The sequence below is a fragment of the Rattus rattus genome, chromosome 4, assembly GCF_011064425.1.
Source record: "Rattus rattus isolate New Zealand chromosome 4, Rrattus_CSIRO_v1, whole genome shotgun sequence".
In the NCBI taxonomy this organism is placed as follows: domain Eukaryota; kingdom Metazoa; phylum Chordata; class Mammalia; order Rodentia; family Muridae; genus Rattus; species Rattus rattus.
The window spans coordinates 21,622,953-21,649,427 of NC_046157.1; the positions used below are offsets into that span (position 1 = coordinate 21,622,953).

Here is a 26,475-nt window from a genome sequence, read left to right on the forward strand (position 1 = left end):
ATGCAGTAGGGCTTAAGAGATGGCTCAGTGGTTAAGAGCACTGGGTGCCTTTCCGGAGGACCTTGGTTCGATTCTCAGCACCCACACGGTGGCTTACAACCATCTGTAACTGCAGTTCCAGGGCATTTGATGCCCTCCTCTGGCCTCTGCAGGCACCAGGAACACACCTGATGCACAGATATACATGCTGGCAATGCATCCACATACATAAAACTAAAAAATAATTTAAAAATCAATAAATAAACATTTAAAATAAACCCTCGCAGGACTATAACTATAGTTAAGTGCAAACAACAACAAAACCCAACTTAAATGTCTGTAAGAAAATGCTTAAATGAACTATATTTAAAGGATAGAATTATGCAATCACTAGAATAAGGAGACCAGAGATTATTTAAGGACATAAGAAAATAATTATTTTCCTGATTAATTAATGTCATTAATTAATGATGAATGTCATTAAAGCAACCAAGGCTACTATAGCTTATACAATTTCTCATTCCTTTGGACCCCATACCTCACCTGAAAAGAGCTGACGGACTCCACCAAGAGAGAATTATTTCTACTGCCCAGCACGGTCACCTTTACATCACCATCCGCCAAATTCAAGACTTGTAAAAATATCTCTTGGGAAGCTGGCTGGGGATGGATCATTCCCTGAGAGACAGATAGAACAGGAACATGTACCTTAGTGCTGTCTCTGACTGCTTAGCCCTGCTATCCAAGACTACGCAAGTTGCTAAGCATTTCGCTTAGAAATCTGAAAAGTTAAATGTTTTTTAAGTGGGGAAGACCTCAGTTCCATGAAGCAGGTGCTAATGAATGTTAGGTAATGGACATCCCGTCAATTGTGGTCTTATAGTACTTTAACTACTGGCAGAGGAATTATGTGTGTAGTTACAAAGGCATTGTAGTAATCTTTGTTCCCTAAGTATTGGGGTATTTGTGTCATGGAATTTCCCGAAAATAAACTCAGAATCACTCAGGTGGAACATGGACCTCATTGTTGCTCTACTCATTTATATTTACCACGACTGTCCCATGAAGTGACACTATGGTGGATCAAGGAACCGAGACTGAACATGTAAGGAAAGTGAGTGATGCAGATAGGAAGCTCAGCGGTCACTGAACTCACATTTATTTTTATCTCGACAAGCGCTGCAACTGCAAAAGCCAAGCATGCTAGGATCATACCAACAGCCATTTTCCTGAGTGATCTGTGGAGGGAAAGGAGAAACCATTATATCTGCCCCTTTCTTGAAGGTGCAAAGCCTAGACTCCTTAGCCTTTCTTTAAAGACTTTCTTACTTAATTCCAATTACTTTTTTAAAGTATTTTCTAGAACACTCCCTAAAACGCCCTTTCACTCAAGTCACGCTTGCTAACTCTCCTCTGTGAGACAACACTTTTCTCACCTTCGCTTGTGATTATGATCATCCATTATGTTGTAATATAACATTGAATAGTAAATATAATTATAGTATTAAATATTAAATATAACATTAAAACGATGGCAATATAACCAGGCTTGTTATAGACATCAACTGATGTTATTCTTCAACTCATTCTCTTGTTGAGAAGTCTTTGTTGGTCTGAGTATCAAGAAGGACTTGCTCCTCTGTTCTTCTATGCCATTTCCACCTCCCCTTCCTAGGGTATTTACCAAAGATAACCCACATAATGGTTGCCTTTGCCTGTGTTCTAGCTCCCTTACTAAGCAGTAATCGCTTTGAATGAAAGATCTGTGCTTGATTTACATTTACATGGAGCTTGGCCCTAGACTCCTCACTACCATTCCATAATAGATGACCAGGATATTTGTATGTGGTAACATGCTCATCACCTCACTGTCACAAGTAGATTGCTGTTACACCAGAGATGGGAGGAGACTTGAACTGTTCCTCACTAAAATTTATAAGTGATGCTTTCTACTGAGTACAAGGCAGGTCACTGTGCATACTAACTACCAACAATGCTGTACCCAATCCTACGGGGTCCTTTCTTAGTTTCCTAGGAACCGCAGATTTTAAAGAGTTAGTTGTCATCAAAATCTTAGGACTTGGTCCAGGAAGATAGCTCAGAGTGTAATGCTATGAAGGTGGTTGACTTGAGTTAAGTTCCCAGAACCCACACAGAGGAAGGAGAGAACCAATTCCCACAGGTTTTCCTCTGACCTCCACACGTTTGTTGTGACAGACACAAAACATTACCTCCTCCCCCCACACACAAAGTAAGAGATTTCTTTGGAGAAACAATATTCAAGCAGTATGGTGCTTTAGCAAACTGATATTCCATACCTTTTGAGACCAACCCTACACCATCACACACTCAAGTCTGTAACATTGGCACTGACACTCACCAGTTAGACCTAATTTCTACTTCTCCACATTAATAGAACTTTGTCACACATGGGAAAATAGAAACAGATGAATGCTACATCAAAAGAAATAACAATTATATAGAAACCTCCTGGCTCTGAATCATCACCAAACTGAGCAAACTGAGCTGGTGTGTAGTAATTCATGTCTTAATGAACACTTACGAGAAGTTAATTCTGCACTTGGAGATCAGCCGGTAAATGACAAGGTCAAACAAGGGGATGAAGATAAGAACCAGAAAGGGATTTAGCACCTGCAACACCATGGTAACAAGGATTAGTATGTCCCTCTGTCCTGAATGAGCTCAGGCTCTCATCTGACAGCATGCACCCTCACATGTCTTCTCACATTCACCTTAGTAGGGAAAAGAGTCCATGTTTCTCAATCTCCTTATACCCAAGGCTCTACTTCTCTTGCAAAGCAACTTGCAAATACACCAAGGGGATAGTTTTCCTGAGCCTGTTTGTCAGTCTAATTAGGAATCATTGTCTCCCATCGTCCCTTGTCTTTAGTTCCACAGCCTAAAGGGGAAAATGAGGGGCTAAATAAATATCCTGAAAATCGCCATCGGTAAGCAGAGATCCTGATTTTGTTGCCCATACAAAATTTTCTACTTTGTTTCTGTTTGTTTTGGTGGTAGTGGGGATCAGACTTAGAACATCCTGTATGTCAGACAAATGCTGAGCTACAGCCCTAGCCTTGGGCTATCTTGACATAAATATTCAATATTTATATTCAATATTCATAAATAGTCAATGCTCACACTTTATCCATGGGCTCACACTCAGTCTCTCCGGAGTTGAGCAGAACTACATCGTTTACAAAGGGTGTGAAAGAGATGAGTAAGATCAAAGAAACTATTCAGCATGGACGCCTCAGCACATGAACAATGCATCATAAGGTGGCCGTTAACCCAAATGCTGCCAGAGAGGAACAAATGAGGTAAAGGAAAGGAAAACCACACATCTATGCCTACAGAGAAGTCTCCTACCTGCATCTGATCCGGCTGAAGTACAAAAAAACCCTGCAACATCACAATAAACTATAGTTAGAGAGTAGCAGAAGACAAGGAGGGTCTAGCTCACCCATCCTGATAGTAGATAAGAATCATATAAAAGAAAAGTCATTAAGGCTCAGGATCTCTGATTTATTGACAAAGGTATTTGGGCTGCGAAGATACTTGGAATGGCTTCTGACCATTTGCTAAAGACAGACCCGAGGGAGAAGACTGCTTTCTGTGTGTGGATTAAGAATTCATTCTGCAAAATTTTGGGGATTTGCAATCAAATTGTTGTGCTCATGCACAGCCTCGTGGAGGCCGAGGGAGAGGCAGTAAGAATGAAATTTAAATATGAAATTTGCTTATGTTTTATACAGGTCTTATATATTAGCCTGAAGGTAATTTACTCAACAATTGGCAAGAATTCTGTGCATCAAAGCTTTATGGTGTGAAAATGTTTGCTTTGTGATATCGTATTAATGATCAACAGTAGTTCTGTCCTTTAGAACAATTAGGATTACAGAGTTTTGGGTGAGGGGTCTTTAACTTGAACTACACTTTGCTTGAGAGTGATAAAGTTGCATGCTTTAATCAATCTCATCACCACAGTCAGGGCTAGTAACAACAGAAGGACAAGTGCTGTGGTCAGCCTGAAGTTGCCCCCAGTACATTATGTTCAACATGCAAATTAGCTCTTCAGAGAATCAACAGGAGAACTGCTGCCATGGTAACTCCTGGGCAACTAGAGGAGGGGAGAGATCAAAGTATGTGTTGGAGGCTCCTTATGTCATCCACCCTGTCTGCTTCAAAACTATCAATATAGTAATCTAGACATGGATGGAACAATTAAGAATAGAGAATGGGAGCTGGAGAGATGGTTCAGTGGTTAAGAGCACTGATTGCTCTTCCAGAGGTCCTGAGAGTACCAATCCCAGCAACCACATGGTGGCTCACAACCATCTGTAATGAGATCTGATGCCCTCTTCTGATGTGTCTGAAGATAGCTACAGTGTACTTATATATATATAATAAATATATCTTTAAAAAAATAGAAAATGGACCAAAGAATGAACATGGGGAGAAGAGGAAATAGTGTTTATAATTTTTCTCACTCTTTCCATAGCTATAAATCAGACATTCTATTAACTTTTCCACAGGTCTCATGGGTTCCCTGCGTGATTTAGTCTAAGGGATGGGAGAAGTTGAGTAGAAATATCAATCAAACTTTTTCTTGCTACGTCCTAAGACAGGCTCAAATGGAAGAGAACCATGTGGCTAGGCTTGCATTGCTTCACGAAGGGGTAGGTGTGGGTGGGTGGGTGGTGGGTGGATGGGTGGGTGGGGGAGTATGGGTATTTCCTACCCTTCCTCTTCTGATTTCTGAAGACAGCATTATAATTTTTCATAGTTATCTTTACCTCACTCAGTGTTTTCAGGCTCAATGTACATCTCTAATGATCATTAAGTCAATTTTATTCCTTAATCACAAAGATTAAAGATGTATGTAGAAACGAATAAAAAAGTGTGTAAAATAAATTAATTGCAGATAAATTATGTACGACGAAGAACTTAACAGATGTTTTTGGAAACTTTTTCAACTCACCAAGTCACCATTCATCTTGTTAGCTTGCAGAGTCCACCGCGAGCCCTAGAGCAGACAGATTTTGTTGTGAGATATCCTTTTCCGATGATAAGGAAGAGAATGACATAACTTTCAAAGACCACTATTACCTGTTGGTCCAAAAGTGCCCAGAACATGGGCAGTGGGATATAAAGGAACAGTACCCTGGTCAGGGCCTTCACATCTGCGATGAGATGCTTCTGCAGGAAGGAAGAAAGAGTGGGCAGAATTGCCAGAAGTTCCAAATGTGCTTTTCTTGCTTAGAGTAAAAATGGTCAAAACGGTGAAAGAAGAGGTCAAAGGTGCCAGGAGAAAAGAATTCGAAAGATTTCATAGAATTTTGGGGTATTTCTGTAGTTTCCACTTACTGGATATTTTTCTGCTGCCCAGTCTAGCCAGTGTTGTCGCTTCGGAAGGTCCCCAGAACGGTTCCTGAAGCGGTTGCAGATAGCAAACTAGGGCAGAGACCAGAATCAGAGCTAGACACAAAGAAAGTACCCCCTGATTATCCCAATTCTTTATTCCTGTCAAACACGGGCTTCGAATTTTATCAAACACTGAATTCCAATAGCTGAGGTGTAATTTTTTTATCTTTCCTTTTTTACTAATAGCATCATATATAAGTGTACTCAGAAGATTTTTGCCTACTAAAACTTGACTTCTTCTAAAACCTTAATGGTCAGGTAGAGGCAAGCAGGACCAATTTAAACTCAGTGTGTCAAAAGGTAGGCTCCTAGAAGGAAGATGGTTGAGAAAACATGCCCATGTGTGGAGAGCCACGAGTTTAGCATGCCACCTTTCCTTTCTATTGAAAAGGGCAAGCAGGCAAGCAGTTCATAAACTTACCCATATGCATTTGATAACTTGAGCCACTATGTTCCCTTCAGGAGGTGGTTTTCTGTACATCTTGCTTCCCATTGCAAACACAACTGCAGCGGAATCACAGACAACGTGCTTAGCTTCTCAGAACACTCTGCATCAAATCTCACAGAGAACTGACTTCGGAGTAGCCAAGGGACGATAGTGGTTAATTGTTGGGAGATATTCACGGAGAACTTCAAGGGGTAGCGGAGATAGAAGTCATCTTCCGCCTCCCAACTTTGGTTGGTTTTTCTTTCCTGAGTGCAAGCTCTGCTGTCCCCTCCTTCACATGACCATTGCCACCTCCCCTGTTCTACCTAGGAAAATGTCTACCCTTAAATGTTAAAATGTCCACCAGCTTACTTCTCATTTTCTAGTCAGTTCTTTCTTCAGACTGATGCCAAATTAAAATTCTCTTTCCATGATCTGCCTTTAAAAATCTCCAAATTCATAGCAGGCAAAGCCTCCTTAAATTCATGGTTATCCTATCACCTACTGAAGAATTATAATTATAAGTAAATTGCTAATCATTTTACATACCTCAACTGATTTAGTCCAACAAAACATGTGCTATGGTTTCCATTTTAAACACGAGTAAATTGAAGATTAAATAAACTAAATACCATGTATAAGATTTCATGGGTAGAAATTGCCATAAATAAAATTTTGGCATGGGGCCTCCTACTTTCTCAGCATTAGCATGACAAAACCTAGAATCACTTGGGCAGTCTCTATGCCTGATTAGCTTAACCAGGGTAACTGAAGTGAACAAAATGAATGGCATCATTTCCCGGGGAGGGCCATGACCAAATGTGCCTGAGCACTCTCATGCATCTGCTAGCTCATTGCTCTGTGCAGTGTTGTAATGGGGGTGTAATGTGATCAGCTGCTTAAACTTCTTGCTGCCTTGACTTCCCTGCAATGGTGCACTAATCCTTGGAACTGAGCCAAACTAACCCATTCTCCCTTAAGTGGCTTTGGTCAGGGTATTTTATCACAGCACCAGGATGCGAAGCTTTACCAACCACCATGAAGAAGTTCATTTGCACATCCTTGTATTATGCACTGTACTTGACGCTGTGGGAATGTAGGGAGAAAGCACACGGCCCCTCCCCTCAAAGAAGCTCACTTAACCTATGACTTCTCTTACTTAGTACCCTATACTCTAACCACTGTCCATCATTTCCTGTCTCCACGCCCCAAAACATAGTCTATCCTGTTAGGATTCTCCAGCTCATTCTATGTATCATAACCTACATCTTCATTTCTTAGTTTTCCCTTTATTTGCCAAGGAGCTGGCAATAATCTACTTCCCCTCTTCCATTCCCCTTTCCGCTCTTTTTTTTCTCCTTCCTTTCATCTGTGTGACAGGGTATCTCTTTACAGCCCACTCTGGCCTTGGACTCACTAAGTAACCTAAGCTGAACTTTAATGCATGATCCTCCTGCCTCTTCCTCCAGAGCGCTAGGATTACACATGTGTCCCTACTTTGGAGTTCTATGCTTTATTTGAGGACTTTGCTTCATTGCTTGTTCTTTAAATGCTATCGTGCCTTTAGAAGTTGAGCCTAGGTCTTCTTTACTGCCTTCCTCTTATTTTGTCGGTCTTCTATTTTAAAAGCTAATTATTTTAAAGGCTGTACCTTTAACCCAATTGTTTTTCTCTGCGACCTATAACAGTATTTTCATATAACTATCCGATGATGCACTTAGATGTCCCAAGAGCACCTATAATGCAAACACGTCCTAAACAAATCCATCAGCATCGCTTTAACCTGTTCATCCTCACTATCTCAATTAATGATCTATTGTCTAGCCTGTGGTTCAAGCTGATTAATGGTTCTATTATCTAACCTGTAGTTCAAGTCAGAACCCTGTATTCAACGATGTCTTATCTTTTCCCTCACTTCACAGATCCCACGGTACCCAGGCTTTCGAACTTGGAAGGGACCGAGACTAGGTGAGCCAAGAAAGGCACTTACCTCAAGAACAAAACTTAAAGGAGTACAACAAATACCACAAACAAGATCAATATTAGCCTTGCCCCACCCTTAACCCAATTTCTCCTGCATAGTGCGAGCCACTGAAAAAGTAAAACACCACAAAAAAGAAAAATCTAACAACTATTTCTTTGCTCAAAACTCTTTTCTGATGATTTTTTTTCACAATGAAGTTTAATTCTTTCATGGCCTAAATTATTCCTTATTATTTTGTTTCTAGAAGTTTATATTCTTTGTTGCTCTCCCTTTTGCTCCAGATAACCTGAATTGTCCAAAGCCTTTGAACAGCCATGATATCTCCCATTTAAAGACACCAACCATATCTTCTTTCTGTATGGTCTCTTCTTTGATGAACTGTTGCTCATCCTTGAGATCTTTTTTTTTTTTTTCTTTTCTTTTTTTCGGAGCTGGGGACCGAACCCAGGGCCTTGTGCTTGCTAGGCAAGCGCCCTACCACTGAGCTAAATCCCCAACCCCCATCCTTAAGGTCTTATCTTAGAATTTTCTCTGTAGGCGAACCCTTACGACCTCCAGAGTGTTCATCAGAAGCCCTTCTATAAAGCTCCATAGTTTTCTCTATAATTTCATGGTTGTGACACTGACTGTTCTATATGGCAAATCCTGTTTTATTTTTCTGGATTATTTTTCCTGTATATATACATTCTTTGAGAATATGAACTTATAACTGTCTAAATCACCATATGGTTCCAATACCTAGCACAGAATCTATTACATAGGAAATGTTATTAGCACCATAAGATTCAGCCACTGACTAACAAGGACAGATACCACCTACTTAGCATTATAAACCCGAAATCTTTTCTGAGCTTCATAATTGCTTTAATGTCTGAAGGTTAATATTGGTCAGTGATATAGAGAAGCTGCCATGATAATAAGTGGAAAAAACAAAAAGCGCTTGTGGAAAATATTTAGCATTGAAGGGAAAAGAAAGCAGAGAGTATTGGATCATGGCTCCCCCAGAATACATTTGTTTGGGATTGGGAACCCTATTACTTTCAGCCTTTCTGGTAGAAAAGAATCAGACCAAACACTGAATCTCTGGACTCCCTTTCCTCTATTGAGCTCTTTATGTGTTTGGACTGGATATATTCCAGAGGGGTGTCACCCAGAGGCTCAGATGAGACACGTTTCCAGGTCAATGACTAGAAACAATCACACCCAAGCCTCCCCTTAGGGGACTGGCCTAAACTAGCAGGCCCGCATATCCCCGTCTTTTCCAGGACAAGGTTCTCAGTGCTAAAAGAATGCCACTTAATCTAAGTTGCATTACTTCCTAACCCAACTCCCCTTTAATTCTCTTTGTTCAATGGGAAATTCTTTGGGAGCTTTGCAGAGCAGAGGGGAAAAAAAAGCTAAACCTGGAAGCTGCTTTGAAATGCCCAGGCAATCAAAAGTAGCATCTACTTACCAGAAAAATAAGTATTGGGTAACATAAACTAGTTCGAGACAGAGGTTCGATTATCTTAGTTCCTTCCTTGCATATTTCAGCAATAAGCAACGGGCTTCAATTCTGACTACACATAAGAATCACTTGAGAGTGCCAGGCCTTGGTGGCATACACACTTAATCCCAGCACACAGGAGGCGAGGCAGTTGAGAGGGTGGGGGTGGGGGAGAATCACCTGAGATATATAAAACTTTTAGGCACTCAAACTCCTGATTGGCAATCCTACATGTACTCCAAAAAGTTTTTTTTTAAAGGCTTCTTTGAAATTGATTAATTATGTGACTGTAGCACTTTAAAAGTGGTTTACCGGACTGGAGAGAAGACTCAGAAGTTAAGAGTATTTGCTGCTCTTTCAGAGGACCTAGGGTAGATTCCTAGACTACATGGTTGCTTACGATTGTCTCTAACTCCAGCTCCAGAGGGTCTGATGCTCTCTTCTGGCCTCTGTGGGCACTAAACACACATGTGACACACAAATATATACTGGTTACACGGAACATAAAAATAAAAAAATAATAATTTCTGATTTCATTCATAATTTATCTTCAAAGCCAAAGGGAGCCCACTACAGTGACGCTTGCCCGATAGGGTTAGTGTAAACGTTCAATGAAATAGTAGAGTGCCTACGTGATGCCTTCCCTGTGTCAGGGATCAATGGCTGTTCACACCCTTTCCCACCACACTCACCAAGTGCCAGCACCATGAGCAATCCTGGAACTCCAAAAGCCAGTGCATAGCAGTCTTGGCCAAAACACTTCACATCTCCTGAAGAAAACAGGAAGGAAAGAGCAGTGGCGAATCACAAGTCTGCAATACTTTACTCTCTAAGGTCAGGCTCTTGGTGTAGACATAGCTATCCTCTCTTCTTCCCATCATCCCACCCATAACCCTTCTTTTAAATCAGACCAATCAGAACTAAAAACGTCTCCCACGTATTTTTAAACCCATGGGAAAGGGGAAGCTGGACCACCTGAAGCTGTGAATTGCGTTTTGGTTGGCCAGAGTGCAGCCCTACACATCCAGCCCCGTAGAAAGAATGCTAACCTCTCAGCATGGGTGTGATGAACGTGGAAATCAAGCTCCCCGCATTGATGGCGAGGTAGAAGACTGAGAAGTATCTAGTCCGTGCCTCTGCCTGCAATGAGACAGATCATCAGAGAACTGTGTCTCTCAGCTCCACCCCACTCCATGATAAAAGACAAACAAAGCTTCAGGTTCAGATTGTGCTCCCCGGCATGTGTCCATCTGGTTAACTCTCTAATACAGAGGCTGGCCGACTCTTGACGAGCTTTTACTCACCTTCGAAACTCAATGACTTAAGACCTGGGGAGAAGTAATCAACCTGTCCTCAATGCCATTCCTGTGTCTTATACATATCTATTATACTACTAATTTATTTGTATTAAATATCCATTTTATTCAGTGTATCGTGAGTTTCTTCAGGGCAGACATTCTATTCTGTAACGTTTAGTACCTAGAAAAGATGCTAACGTATATTAGACATTCAGCAAATGTTTACTGACTGTGTCAATAAAGCAAATGACTCCTTGAGTTAATGGATATATTTCGTGAAGCGTATGGTAAGACAGCGTAGTGCAGCCATTACTGATCTAGGAGGAAAGTCTAACCAGAGGTTCAGGGAGATAGATCTTCCAGGGAGTGCCAAAGGGAACCCGCTGGCCTAGAAGTGGCTGGCAGAAGCTTGAGGGTGAGTCTGCTCTATTCATTGAAATATGTCTGTGAGTGAGGTTTTTAATAGGTGACCTATTACAGAGGGTGTACTTCACTCTGGCACTTCAGCTCTTCCTGGCGAACTAGAACAATCAGTCCTTCCCAGGCTCAGTTTGCGGTGTGTGCTTTGCTCCTTCTTTCTCATTCCCGTGCACATGTACTGTTGCTTTTCTAACTCCTGTAGCTCACTGTGCACGGAAGCTGGTCTGCCAAAGGGTTGTCATTTCTCCAGGGTCAGCTAGCTATTAGAATCCGTGGATCCCAGAATAAAGCGTGCTGAGTAACCCAAGCCATCTGCACGGCAAGAGAAGCATAGGAAGATAGGACACACAGACAGAGAACAGGGACAGGAAGACCTAACAGACCTTGTGCTACAGAGAAGAGTAAGGAGGGAAAGAGGAGCTTACAGACTAGGGAGGGGAGAAACAGAACCAGGATACACAGCTATGGGAGAAGGAAGAGATTCATGAAGAATAATGTGTGTGTGTGTGTGTGTGTGTGTGTGTGTGTGTGTGTTTAAAAATAGGGATTTAGAAGTATTTGGGGCTGGAGAGATGGCTCAGTGGTTAAGAGCACTGGCTGCTCTTCCAGAGGCCCTGAGTTCAATTCCCGGTGATGCCATGGTGGCTCACAACCATCCCATGGCAATGGGATCCGATGTCCTCCTCTGCTGTGTCTGAAGATATGGGCAGTGAATTCATATACATAATCTTAAAAAAAAAGAAGTATTTGGTAGTTCAAGAATAGATTGTTCCCTGTCCGTTTGTCATATTTCTCAAATGTGCTCACTTTCATTTTGGTCATATATCCCCCACTGGTGATGGAAAATGTTATGAAGAAATCAATCCCATAAATCTGAGTTCAAGAAATGAAAGCTCTAGGAACAGTTACGTATGATTATCTCCTTGGGTTTTGTTTGCTCATTTGCATTTTGTTTTGAGCCAGCATCTTGTGTATCCTGGGCTGGCCTTGACATAGATATGTATCCTAGGATGACCTTGAACTTCTGATCCTCCTGCCTCCATCTTCCAAATGCTGGAACTATAGGCATGGGCCACCACACTCAGTTTATACCAGGCTGGGGACTGAACGCAGGGTTTTGCGGATGCTACACAAGTTCTCTACCAAGGGAGCCACATCGAAGCATCCTTGTTGCTTATCTTATTCAGTCTCTGGATCCTTATTTTTCAATTTTTCAGCCTTCCATCATATGACATGTCCACCTCCCACCCTGGCTACTTTCTTTTAACTGACCTTTAGTTTCCTCTATGCTGTTGATCAGCATCCAGTACAGAATCAGCTCTCCAGACCGGACTTGATCAACGGGAGTCCCTCAGTCTTAGCAAATGCCTACTGGATAGGTTCCCCATTTGGATGCTGGTTACACACTCATAAAATTCAGAAATAACAAGACCCTTACATGTTCCTCTTCAAACTGGTCTCCGCCGAAAGCTGCCACACAGGGTTTGATACCTCCTGTTCCCAGAGCAATTAGACTCAGACCAACCAATGATAAGATTCTGAAATGAAGAGACAAGGATGCTAGAACCATGTGGATACCAAACCAACTGTAGAGATGGGCTACAAAGGTACACAGGAGAAAAAAAAGGATATTCAAAGATAACGTCTTCTTAGCACATCTACCTTGTGCGTCCTTTCTATTTGCTGTCATTCCAAGAACTACTCATGAGCACTTAATCATCTTCACCTTTGAGGTTCTGCTAAGAATTGTATTGCTTAGAAGACCCAATGCTCCATAGTTCTCTGTATCCTCTGCATGCATCAAGTGGAAGAAGGCATGCAGGGACTCGGAATCTAGCATACCACTTTTTAATATCTTATTTTAGCAATTCAATTGAAAGATCATGGACGCTACTCTTGTATACCCTTACTAATTACAAAGTAAAACATTGATATTTATCATAATAAATAGAAATGGCATCTATAAGTTTTATGGAACAGGGATAAGAAGATATTTGGTGTTTATTACTTTTCAAATAAAGTAAAAAAATTCAACTCAGAGTGTACATATATATGTATATATATATGTATTAAATTGGTTACATATATTAAAATCTAACCATAAACACTGACACCTGAAGTAAAGAGAGACAGGAAAATGGTAATATGTAGAACTATACATGCATAGACATACCCCAAGCTTTGGTTATAACTTTTCTAATATAAGTAAATAAATGGATGAGTAAATAAAAGCATAAAAGGTTTTCTTACTTTCAAGCACATAAAGAGTTTTTATAAAAAGCATATTAATTAGGCATTCTACTTGTCTTTGAATGTTTATTTAATAAAAAACCAAGACCTGGTAATTTAAGAAAGGATTCCGTTGCCTGTAATCCTTTTCATTTTAATAAGTTTGGCAGTAAAATTATACGTTGGAAAATCAAGGAGAATCTCTGATATAAATGAAATACCACCTGTAGTGAGTCTCTGAGACATACACCTGCCTAATGTAAGGCAGTTAAACGGGTTCCATGATTTTACTCACGTATGTAGCATTTTTCCTCCCAGTATTGGTATGGCACCCAAAGACTTGAATACATGACCAAGAACATACACCAGGGAGAGATAGATGATTGTCCTGTGAAGAAAGTTAAATCAGTCAGTGTATTGTTCAGAGACGTGTTCACCCTGTTCTCAGTAAACAGAGGAGACTGGAGCGGAGGAGGAGAGAAGGAACTGGAGAACAGAAACAATGGATGGAGTACACAAGGGAGGGAAAGGGAGTGTGATTCTTCATCAGTAGCATTGCTTGGGGGTTGCTAATGTTTCTTTCTAGTTCCCTTCCCAGATCTGCTCTCTGCTCAGCTCTACACACAGAGCAACTCTACTTCTACACAGACCTGACAGAAACTAGGTGGATTTGCAGCAAGCAGAGCAAGTGATGCTTTCAGTCAATAGAACTAGACAGCTCCACTTGTCCTGTCTTCTCAAGAAATGCCTCTTAGCTCTAGGGAGCAAGAAGAAAGATGGGTGACAAGTAAATGGGAGTCAAAGGGATTTGAGGTTCCTCTGGGTAACTTGGACACTTGGGCTAACTGTAAACCCTAGGGTGATTTCCACACAGATAATTTGCCAAAGATAGGGAAGCACAAAGGACTTATGCTGTTCGGTGATAAAAATCACGCAATTGGTAAAAACTATCTGTTAAGTTATTTTTCCAATAGACTTGAATAGCAGATAAGTAGCTCATTGTGGAATTCCAAGAAGAACATACGTAGAGCTCTACACACTGACATGACACAATATTGCTCATATATTCTATGTGTATTACCATAAGTGGGATGTATACAGTGTATATTATCATATAAATGAGATGATAATGCTATCACCCTCAGAATTATACAGTTTCTATTTATCATTTTAAAGTGTTTTATGCTAGTGTCAAATATAGAGAATGCAATTAAAGTGCCAGGAAGCCCCTAGAGGTACCAGGAATCTCAACTTGTGGGTTCCTCATCCTAAACATCTAATCTTCTTAAATTAGTTTTCTGGGGGTTAAATCCTTGTTGAAATAAAAAGAAAAAAAAAACAGAAAGAACGGCAATAAAAAGAAATGGAAAGAAAACTAGTTATCATGAACCTAAAGGAGATGATGCTAAATTGTCAGAGAGGAACAAAGTAAATAGGGCTGGAGAGATGGCTCAGTGGTTAAGAGCTCTTGTCATCTTTGCAGAGTTTGAATAACGTCATTGGTTCACAGACACCGTAACTCCAGCTTCAAGAGACCTGATGCCCCCTCCTTGCCTCCGCAGGCACTCATCCACATGTGGCATCCACATGTGGACACACAGACATACACATAAAAATAACAAAACTAAATCCTTAAGATCTCCTTACACAAGAGTTTCTGGGTGCCCATTTCCTCTTACATAGCTTGGATTCTGGGAGAGGAAGAAGGGAAAGGCTTTTAGCAGTTGTTCAGAAAATCACTTCCTGAATGTTTAAACAATCTTCCTAGTGTAAATACTCTACCTCCAAGATAACACTGAAAAATACACACACACACACACACACACACACACACACACACACACACACTCGAGGTGGGGGCAGTTAGCACAAGCATAAGACAGAGAGATACAGGGAGGGGACAGTTTGAACATATAAGTGCTCCTTTCCCTCCACTGAGGGAAGGCTGCCACCTCAGGTTTAAAAAGCAGAAGAAGAGCCACTTGCTTCCAGGTTTTTTAAAGTCAGGAATTAAGTGTGGTGGCGGGAATAGCAAATGTATCCCACTGGACTGTAGCCATCACTCTATTTGTGTATGAGGGCTCTCCCATTTATGCCCCCAAACATATACATATGTCTAGAAGGGAAAAATTAGCCCAGTTTTAAATCATTCCCAATCTAAACGAGATATCAACAAGCTCCCCCAAAGTGAGTTGTTTAAAACAAAAACAAGGCCCAAAGCAAATAAAAATCATCTTCTTACTATGCACACCTGTTCACAGATTCAATGACGTTTTAGACAATAGTGCCTGGGCTCAATTATGGAAAAAAGACAGCAGTGAAAACATTTTAGGTTCCCTTTCCATCTTTCAGTTTAGAGACAATGCATATAAAAACGAAGTGGTGGCCAGTGATGAGATTTGGAGTTAGGACTGAGGAGGTCGAGCGTGCACGCTGCCGCACACTCAGAGCTCGGAGAATTGCATAGCTGATTCAACATGGAGACATAAGGAAGCCAGGATAAAAGACAGCCAACGTGAACAGCAATCTGCAATTATAAATGCAGACTGCCATTTGAACTCCAGGGTCCACTCTGAGAGGCTGTCTGCGTATAGCTGAACTAGACACCCCGAGACGTGCTAACGGACAGTCAGTCTGTGGAAAGGGAAATGTAAGAGTTTTGCTTGGTAGAAATCTGACAGTTAGCAAAGAGCTAAGTAAACAAAATGCCAAAGTGGAGGCCGATCAAAACCAACCCAGAAATATAACAGTAAGTGAATGAGGAAAATACAGAATTATGGAAGGCAAGGAATGATGAACAGGCTGAATTACTAAGTACAACACTCAGAGTGAGCAAGAATCTAGACACAAATATTGTTAATTTGTTAACAGAGGCCATCATCTCTATCCTGAGAAATTTTAGTAGAGGAGAAAGGTGATTTATATAGCATTTTCTGCTGAAACTACCACAGTTTGCTCTCATTAAAGCCATTTGAACTCGAACAATGTGAAAACATATTACATATAATTAATCTCCTTATGCTCCTGATTATTTGGACAAATAAGGGATGGCCAACAAACATCCCTTATTTGGATTGGATTGAGTTAAACTGTGTTCTTTTCCATTGACTTACACTTCTCTGTCATGAGAAACGATGCTTTTTGAAATCTGTGGCAGTGGTTTAAAGAGGAACAAAATAGGAAAAGAATTCAAGATTTTCATTTGATTACTTGAAAATACTAGAAGCTTGTACAAGAGTCCAGTACAGGACACGATTCTAACTCTGAGGGAGAATTTGAAAACTGGAGAAAATCATTTAGGTAGTGGTGATAATTCTGTAAAAATTCAAGACTTTTGGGTTTGTGTAGTCTATGTAAATTATACTTCAGTAAAAGTAAGTTTAAAAAGCTAGCAAGATTGAGTCAAGAGTACAAATGAAGAGTATTAAGCTTCCTGCAAAATATTCAGGAAGCTATAGTTCACCAAATCCTAAAATTTTACTTCTTCAATCTCAAAGGAAGTTATTCTAAAAATATAACTTCGAGTCAGCACTGCAGAGTAAAGGAGGGGAAAAACATGTTCTATAATTGAATGAATAGACCATAGCTTATGTTATCTATTCCTGACGTAATTCCAGTCTGTATCTGAATGAATTCAATGATTACTACACAAGTAACAAATGCAGCCACTTGCCCACTATGCCTCTCTGAAGAGAGTGCATTCATATATACACTATGTGAATGTAAGTGTGTGCACAGGCACACTTATACCAAATTGAGTTGTAAATCGGTGTTTACAGTTATAAGTCTGTGCTGGTTAATTTCAACTGTCAACTTGACAAAACTAGAATCCCCAGGGAGGAGAGTCGTAATGAGGAATAATCTAGATCTGTCTGGTTGGCCTTTAGCCACGTCTATGGATGTGTGTGTGTGTGTGTGTGTGTGTGTGTGTGTGTGTGTGTGTGTCCTGAATGTTAACTGATGTAATAAGACACAACCCACTATAGGTAGAGCCATTTCTTAGGCCAGCGGTTCCAAAAATATTAGAGGGAAAAGCTAGCTGAGTTAAAACAATCAAGGTCGAGTTTTCTCTCTCACTGCTCCTGGCTCAAGGACTGACGTGATTAGCTGCTTAAATTCCTGCCTTGACTTTGCCAAGTGATGACAATAACTTAGAATTGCAAGCCAAGTCTCTCCCTCCTATGTTTCTTTTCTTTTTTTGTGGGGGGGGAGGAGTCAGGATATTTGTCATAGTAACTGAGGTGAAACAAAGACTAGTTCTATCAAAGTGTAGGTCTACAAACACAGTACCACACAGCCAAACTACTCCGGGAAATCATACATACTTACCTTTCCCTTTGGAGATTTGACAGGACATATTAACTTCTTGGAGACTAAAGGAGGCTATGCACTAAGGAAGGATTTTTTTTTAAATGTTTCCAAAACAATCTAGAATTTTTCTATACTAATTTTACCATACAATCTTTTATTTCCATGCATAAGTCATCACATACAGTCACATTTTTCAAAGTGTATACGTTGAGACCACTAACTCAGAAAAATGCCCGGATGACAAATCCACAGAATACTACTAAATAACATGTGTCAATAGCTAATCGTTTGCCCATGAGGACAATGCTATAGAGGCCAATTGTGACTTTATACCTTGTCTGCTGCTTCTATTTTTAGGAACAGGAGAACTGAACTAAATGGAGTATTATGTTAACTTGTAGAAATCTTTATTAGATCCCAAAGAAGGAAACAACAGAAAGGCAGAGACTGTAAACAGAGAGGGTTTGGCAGTGTCTGAAAAGAAAGGGTGATAAGATACTGAAGGAGGTGGGGTCACTGAGTCTGGAGACATTGTGGGGAAAGGAGCAAATAACCAAAGTATATCTCTACAAATAGAACTTTACCAGTAACAACATTGACCTCTCTGAGAGAACATAAGATTCTTGTCCTAAGCTACTGAGTGAAAGACTTGCATTGTCTATCCTGGAGAGGTACGTGTCTGACAGTATTTTTTGGTTTGGGGGGGGGGTTTGTTTTGTTTTGTTTTTGTTTTTGTCTTTGTTTTTTTTTTGTTTTTTTTGTTTTTGTTTTTTTTTGTTTGTTTGTTTGTTTGTTTTTTGCTAGAAGACAAATGATTAGGAGTTCTGGGTAACATTCTAGATAATGAACTTGTGAGGTTTCTTGGGGCTGTAGTCTGCCATTGTCCTTACTTGAATTTTCCCAGCCAGGAGTCAGCAATGGCCGCACCCAAGATAGGAGTGAAATAGCAGAGGCTGCTGAAGGCGTGGTAGACAGAGGTGGACGTGTCTTCATTCCAGTGCAGGAAATACAGGAAGTACAAGGTCAGCACAGCTGGGTGGAAATGGAAGAAGACAAATGGGAGACAAAATAAGATAGGCATAACAAAACGATTCACGGAGAAATACATTTGATCTCTGGGCTCTACAGGTGATCCTGGTCTTCCGCACTCCTATTAGGGAAATAACTGGGTGATGACTACCAGGCAGTAGAAGCAGGACCCATGGGAACGGTGAAAGTAAATGAGGCATGCTGGATACACAAATACAATACCCACCCCTTCAGTCTCTGTGCACCCATAGCGTCATTTAGCTGTGAGAAGTTAACACAGAGCTTCCTATGGCCCTTCCTCCCCTCCTTCCCAGCAACGACACAGTTCAATGCGACTTACAGGACGAGAGCTTTTTCCAACTTGTGTTCTTACTGGTTGTGCGTGGGCCCTGAGGGCCTTTTCAAATCTTAACCAGCATGAGTTATTAAATAAAATTATATGAGGCATTTACTATCATGATCAGAGGAAAAGATCAATTTATGCCAAGGCAAAGAGAATGGGCAAAGTGCATGCAAGGAAACCAGGCTGCAATAAACATAAGCAGAGAAGACTCGGGTGCTGAATTACCTTTCATGCCATAATAGGAAAATCGCTCGCAGAATTCATTCACCACAATGAAGGCGATGCTGACTGGGTAGCTGGAGCCAAAGATTTTCTATTCAAAGAAAAGGCAAGGTTAACAAATGAGCATTTTCCCCATTTAAACTACCTTGTTACTCTTCAACTAAAACATATCTTGAAATATACGAAGACGTTCACATCATTTTCCCCAGGCTGACCTCTGTTTTAAGATCTTCCTGCCTCAGGCTCCCCAAGGCTCAGATTGCAGGTAAACCCTGCTATGTCTGGATAGCTCATCCCTAAATTGTTGTCATCAGTTAGCACAAAGCAGTGGTCTCTTCATAATGTTGTCCTATGTTGTCATGACATAGGTTGTGGTCTCTTCATATGTTGTCATACTAATCATGCTTATGTTACTGATGTGGGAGTAAAAAGTTCAAATCTTCCTTCTCCCTTTATTAGGATGGGACTAGCCAAACATTCCTTGATTGGGACCCACTCATCTCCCTAGAGTATCTCAATAAAAGCCTATGGCTCTAGGCAAGAGGATGAGCATAGTTATTGCTAAGAATAAATGGAAATGGTAACCTTTGGAGCACATGATATTCAGGCAGTCAGAGCCAGATAGGTCACTATTCTTCTTAGCTCTACTACAGGGACTGACTGGTCCCATCTGCCATGGTCACCATTCTGAGGGAAATCTTGACAATTTGCTGACTTCTCTTTCATAGCCTGCTAGATTCAGGCAGGGAGTTCAAAATGGTGGCCAGGCACTCCTAAATATAAGCTGATTGATCACCTTAACTCTGGGAGAGAAGTTTGAAGTCCTATGAAATTAAGGGTCCACTTTTCCTACTAGCATGCTTCTGTAATATTTCCTTTTAAATTTGGTTTGTATTTATGTACATATGTGTTTGTATGTGTGAGAGTTTAAGTATGTGGGTGCCCACAGAGACCAGAAAAAGAGGTTGGATCTCCTGGAGCTGGAGTTACAGGTTGCTGCGAGCTGTCTGACTTGGGAACCAGGAGCCAAACTCTGGTCCTTTGGAAAAGCAGCAAGTGCTCTCAACCGCTGAGCCAGCTCTCCAGCAGCAAGATTTTCATTTTCACGCTATACATTAGAGAAGCTGTGCTATCTTGTGAACTATGTAAAATAATAAAGACCACATTTTATTTTAAATCTCTTTCCATAAAGATAGCTCCACTAACATGGACAGGGGACAAACATTCAAACATTAACATGAGGTTTATATTTTCTCTTATTTCATAGGTATGTGCCTCTCTTTAACCACCCTGACCAAGACATGATTAACTACATACATGTTACTGCATGGTAACAACTTGATTGACAGATGCAATGAATTGGAATTATTACCTTTGCAGCTCATCTTGAGAACTAGGTACCACAGAGTTTATTTAACATTAGCGGGTGTACACTCTCACTAATTGGATTAACACGCAATCCTGACGTAAGTGATACCACTACTCAGCTCTGTGTTTCAATTCTGTTATTTCAAAGAAATAAGAATCATACTGACCTCCTGGTTAGTACTAAAACCTCAGCCAATTATTGGTTGTTGTGACTGTAGCCTTTCTACTGAGAGGATTTTACTATGATCTGAGGATCGAGTGAGGTGATAAATTCGGAAGTGCTTTAACAAGTACACAATGCAAAAATATTACTCTTTGTTCCCCCCTCCGACCTCCCACTGCAAAGTAGGGACACTTAGTAACTGAGAGTGGGTCTATTCTAAAGCTTCTGTCGGTGTCCAGAAAAAGGAAGGCTCTGCACACAAGGGGAACTAAAGGCTGAGTTTTGGTATTGGTAAGGAAAGAACAATCACACACAGTTCTCCAGACAGGAATGCTTGCCAAGTCTCCCTGGACATTCAAAGTGCTTTTTCTCCCCCAGGGAATATGCAGTGAAATAGAGCAAAACTCTGGGGCCCAACTGGAAAAAAAAAAATCCGGCTAACCCACCCTGTTGCTTCCTTCCCGAAACAGAAGAAACGAAAATTAATTTTCAGGTGAATTCTAATTCCACGAGAGAGTAGTTTTTCTGCTCTAACACAGTTCAGCACGAAGTTGCAACAGCCAAGGAGGAACTTCGGAAGACTTACGTATGCTGTTACTCTCTTACCGTCTGAGACAAACTGAACTTCGGGACTCACCGGAGGTGACTTCTTTGGAGGGCTCGGAGGTCTAGGCAGCATCTCCTCAGTAGAGACAGGTGAAAAAAGCGTTTCCTTGGACTCATTTTTCTGGAAAGGATTCATAGCTGGCTCCTTACTCTCTCTCTCCTCAAGCATTTGGCTTCAGTAGGCAGTTAGGACTGCTGCCAGCCTACAGTGAAAAGGGGGACTAGGGGGAGGAGGGATGGCCACAGCAAATAGGTTTAACCCTGTGGGTGTCAGTTTCAGTTGCTGCCAGCCTCAGAGCAGAACTGGAAGCTATAGGAAAAGAGAGGGTCGGCACGCTCACTGTGCCAAAGGTAAGGCACAAGGAAGCAAGAACAACACGTCACAAGTCACAAGATGAGAACAGTACTAGGGACTTGATTAGGGTTATCTGTTTAAGAAAAATCCCTCTGTGAATGAGTACTAGATAGTACTCAGGAATGCAGCATCTGGGTTAGGTAACTAACTCAGTGGTAGAGCACTGTGCCTTGAAGGTCCTGGATCTGATCTCTAGTGATATGGGGGAAGAGGGAAGAATATATAACAGTTTGAACACAGAAGGCTGATGTCAGGTTAATAATATGTGCTATTATTGGACACGTATTATATGCAGTGGTAATGTATATTAAGTTATACATATATGTATGCAAATATATATACCTTTGGTTTTCATGTATTTTACTGCTCTCTTTATTATACAGCAATTATTATTCCAAGAAATCGGGACACTTATCTAAAAATCACAGGGCCTGTAAAGTGGCAGATCTGGAATTTTCACTATGCAGAAACTGATAGGGAAAGCAGAGATAGGCATCAGCAGTCAGTGGCAGGTCGTGCAGGTATGTAAGCCATAAAAATGGAAGCTCAGGAATGCTAGGAAGTCAAAATGATTTGAACAAAGAGGAGAGTCATCGCAAAACTGAATCTGAAAATAAGAACGAGGCGGGCTTGGGTTTTGAACATCCCAACATTCAGCTAGGAAATCCTCTAAGTCAAAAATGCCAGGCTAAAGGAAATGACAGGGAAACAATTGGCAATGGCCCTTGCTAAAGCCACTCTTTGTATTTTCAAGTCCCCTCTTCGAATTCAATCCATTCGTTCACTAAGAAATGAAATTTAATATGTGCAAAAATTATGAACCAGTCGCTTTCTAGGTATTATTGCAAGCAATACATTCTCTCAACTTTCAGTGGATGGATTTTATTCTGACTCTAGAATACGATACTTATCAGACAAGCAGCTGAAATACACACGGTGACAATAGATACATTATACCCTACATTGAATTGAATATATATAAACTTGAAAATCTAGTATCATACATCAATTATGCAAAAGTATTGGCTTTCATTGTGGCATTTCCATGCATGCATGTCTTATGGTCCGAACATAGTCTCCTTCCATTACCTTCTTTCTCCCCTTGTTGTTTTCCTTTGGCTAATTTAAAGAGGCGAGAGAAGCACAAAAGAACCTAGTGTCCACCCAGCTAGAAGTCAAAAGAAAGGGGGACATATTGCCAAAGGCTATAAAGGACATTTTATATACCTTAGGGTTACCCCATGGGCACTAACCCACCAGGTCAGGCAATGCCAGGATGAGTGATTTCATTTGAGGATACAAGAGAGGAAACTGAGAATGGAAGAACAAGGAAAAGAGGACAACGCAGGGAGGGCGAATATGAGCGAATTAAAATACATCTATGAAAAATTTAAAGATGCATTATTTTCTATGTTAACTAAGAAAATAGTAAAATGAGAAGAAGGAGGAGGGGAGGAGGAGGAAGAGAAGGAGAAAGAGGAGGAAGATGAAGAGGAGGAGGAGGAAGAAGAGAAAAACTCTATGGCTTTATTTCTCGCAAAATTCTTACATTACCCATTTGAATGACTTTTCAACAAATGAACCTTTCCCCCCTAAACGTTAACTCGGACTTTGACCAGGTTCTCTTGGCTGTGATACTCTTCATCTGTTTTCTCTCCCATCAACCTTTACCCAAAGAATAATCCAGTGTTACTTCTGCCTGTAGCAAGAATGATTAATCTGTAGTAATTCTTTTAGGAAATATTTCTTTTCCTGACCTACCTCAGTTAAATACTGAATATAAAATAGGCAGAACTTTCTAGTCAAGTTACCTAGTAGAGGCACAAGTGCAGTGTAGAGCTTATTAAGTTACCGACTTCCCCTGCCTTGGCCTTGTACTTCTAGATGATGTTGACTTCAGAAGAACAAACGAAGTAGCGCTCGTATGCATCAATTCTTGCACAGCCAGAGATCCCCAATCAACAAATTCCAGAGCATGAGCTCCAGTTTCCTAACAAATGTCTATGAAATTTGTCTTTATGTGAGACAGAGTCTTACTGCTCTCCCTCTCTTGAATGTCTCTGATCCTCCGACTTCTCCCTTCAGCACGCTGAGTGCTGGGAGTCCAAGAATGAGCCACCATTCCCTGTTTATGAACTGCTGGAGAGCGAACTCGGTTCAGGGTTTGCAAATGCTAGGCAAGCACTCTACCAACCAAGTCATAACCCAAAGCCTGAAATTTGTCTCTCGATGATGGCAATAAAATAACGGCATTTGTTCACAGAGTCAAATAATATCAGAAATATAATCTGAGCCTTTCCCTAGGTAAACACAGCTTCTCTGATGCTAAGAATCACTTAGAGCGATATCATATTAAGATGCTTGCTTATACTCTATTGTTTTTGATAGGTCAGCCTGAAACAGAAAGATAAAGGCCTAAGAGATACATAAGAAAAAGGCATCTTTGACATAGAACAAATATAAACCCTTCAGAGACACAAAGGACAATAGAAATAGAAGAATCTGATTACCAAAATCAAACATCAATAACAAACGAGGACATTTGTGGTTTCTGTAATATGACGGCTGACAGTAAAGTTTTCAGTTACTTGTAGAATGAGCTCTAAAGTAAGTTGTGTGAGAAGAGAAGCAAATGTAAAATTAAAAGTAAATGTGTGTTTAATAATGTCCAAAATAAGGGGCTCGAGACCCCATATGAACAACAGTGCCAGCCAACCAGAGCTTCCAGGGACTAAGCCACTCCCCAAAGACTATGCATGGACTGACCCTGGGCTCCAACCTCATAGGTAGCAATGAATATCCTAGTAAGAGCACCAGTGGAAGGGGAAGCCCTGGGTCCTGCCAAGACTGAACCCCCAGTGAACGGGATTGTTGGGGGGAGGGCGGTAATGGGGGGAGGATGGGGAGGGGAACACCCATAGAGAAGGGAAGGGGGAGAGGTTAGGGGGATGTTGGCCTGGAAACCGGGAAAGGGAATAACAATCGAAATGTAAATAAGAAATACTCAAGTTAATAAAGATAAAAAACAATGTCCAAAATATAAGAATCAGCCCCACACAAAATCGTATTGAATTATCAGCAACAAATAAATAGATGAGGGAAACTAGAATACCAATCGTAGTAACATAAAAGATAAATGAAATAAAAGATGTCGAAGACCCCCCCCCCTGAAGCTATCAAGCATTAGTGAAAGAAAGGAGAAAATGAAAGACTTGAATAAATGGAGGAATGGCAAAGTCATGATTGGAAGGCTCATATTATAAAAATGTCAATAGTCCCTTTTGCCTGTAGCACAGGATCCCAGTAGGTTTTAGGAAGGTAAAAAATGACTATTTGATCCTTACAATTCAAACAAAAAATTCAAAAAGTCAGGAATCACACAATCAATTTTAAAATCCAACTGTAGAAGATTTGAACTACCTAATCAACACCTATTATGAAGTAACTACAACATAATCGTCACAAAGATAGACAAGGCAATCAGTGGAGCAGAACAGAATTCAGAGAAAGATCCACATATACTCGGTCTTTAACAAAGGTAATCCTGTAATGTGGGGGTGGGGAGAGTTATGGTGCTTCCAATAAATATAGCATTTGGATATGCTTATGGAGGACAGTATTTTTTTTTCTTATATCAAAAAATATGTCAATTCTTCATAGGTTGAGGATTTAAATACTAAAGTCAAAATCCACGTTTTTGAAATCAAGCATAAGAGATATGTTTGTAACTGTGGAGTAAGCAGAAATTCTTGAAGACTATATAAAAAATAGATCAATGCTTCATAGGTTGGGGATTTAAATAATGAAAGAAAAGAAAAATGTGATACATAATATTATAATTAATGAACACTGTTAGCTAAAAGATACCATAAAGAATGAAAAAGTACGAGCTGCCTTCTTGGGTCCCCGCATGTGTGCGCCTTCTCTCAGCTGGTCTGCCCGGGGCCCCCTGAGTGTGAACCTTAGTCCCCTGCACGGCCCCATTTCCACTCGGACAAAATGAAAGAAACGATCATGAACCAGGAAAAACTCGCCAACTGCAGGCACAAATGCACGTTGGTGGGAAAGGAACTGCTCTTAGAGAGAAGAAGGTAGTTCGCAGAACAGCCATGGCAGATGGTAAAAACCTGCAGTTCTCCACAAAGAAGTTAGGGCAAACAATATCTCTGGTGTTGAAGAGGTGAACATGTGTACAAACCAAGGAACAGTGATCCATTTTAACAACCCTAAAGTTCAGGCGTCTCTGGCAGCGAACACCGTCCCCATTACAGGGCGCGCCGAGACAAAGCAGCTGACAGAAATGTTTCCCAGTATCCTCAACCAGCTTGGTGCAGAACAACAGTCTGACTAGTTAGAGGAAACTGATTGAAGCTCTGCGGGAAAAGCAGATGGATGGATGGAAAAGCACCACTTGCTACTGGAGAGGATGATGATGATGAAGTTCCAGATCTAGTGGGGAATTTTGATTCGGCTTCTAAGACGGAAGCAAACTGAATCGAAGCAACTTCCGAAGAAGGTGACCCTGCAGAAGTAACATACAGGAGCTGCTGTTTTATATCATGACTGCTCTTTAAGAATTGTTTGTTTATTATGGGTCTGATAAAATCTAGATCTCTAATATTTTTAAGCCCAAGCACCCTGGACGCTGCAGCTCTTTTCAGTGTTCAATTATACCCAATTCATTCTTTGCAGCAAATTAAGCTGAAGATGCCTGGGCATAAGTTTGGGAAAAGGTTAATAAAATTGTTTGCCTAGTTAAAAAAAAAAGAAAAAGAAAAAGAAAAAGTACATCCTAGTGTGAGAAAATGTT

At 40.7% G+C, this 26,475-nt stretch overlaps 1 protein-coding gene across 1 annotated transcript in view; it reads right to left on the bottom strand.

Moving 5' to 3' along the window:
* The window catches only part of Slc15a2 (solute carrier family 15 member 2), a 28,306-nt gene extending 6,689 nt beyond the window's left edge, over positions 1-21,617 (bottom strand). The window contains exons 1-15 of the mRNA XM_032900178.1: positions 21,342-21,617; positions 19,177-19,264; positions 18,470-18,611; positions 13,564-13,656; positions 12,478-12,577; positions 10,371-10,461; positions 10,014-10,091; positions 5,846-5,928; positions 5,368-5,454; positions 5,110-5,199; positions 4,982-5,026; positions 3,370-3,402; positions 2,543-2,631; positions 1,136-1,217; positions 523-657 (exon numbers count right to left, since the gene is read on the bottom strand). Of these exons, the coding sequence (XP_032756069.1) occupies positions 523-657; positions 1,136-1,217; positions 2,543-2,631; positions 3,370-3,402; positions 4,982-5,026; positions 5,110-5,199; positions 5,368-5,454; positions 5,846-5,928; positions 10,014-10,091; positions 10,371-10,461; positions 12,478-12,577; positions 13,564-13,656; positions 18,470-18,611; positions 19,177-19,264; positions 21,342-21,479 (1,374 nt within the window). The 5' untranslated portion in view covers positions 21,480-21,617. The remainder of the gene's footprint in view (positions 1-522; positions 658-1,135; positions 1,218-2,542; positions 2,632-3,369; positions 3,403-4,981; positions 5,027-5,109; positions 5,200-5,367; positions 5,455-5,845; positions 5,929-10,013; positions 10,092-10,370; positions 10,462-12,477; positions 12,578-13,563; positions 13,657-18,469; positions 18,612-19,176; positions 19,265-21,341) is intronic.
* Positions 21,618-26,475: the final 4,858 nt, after the last annotated feature.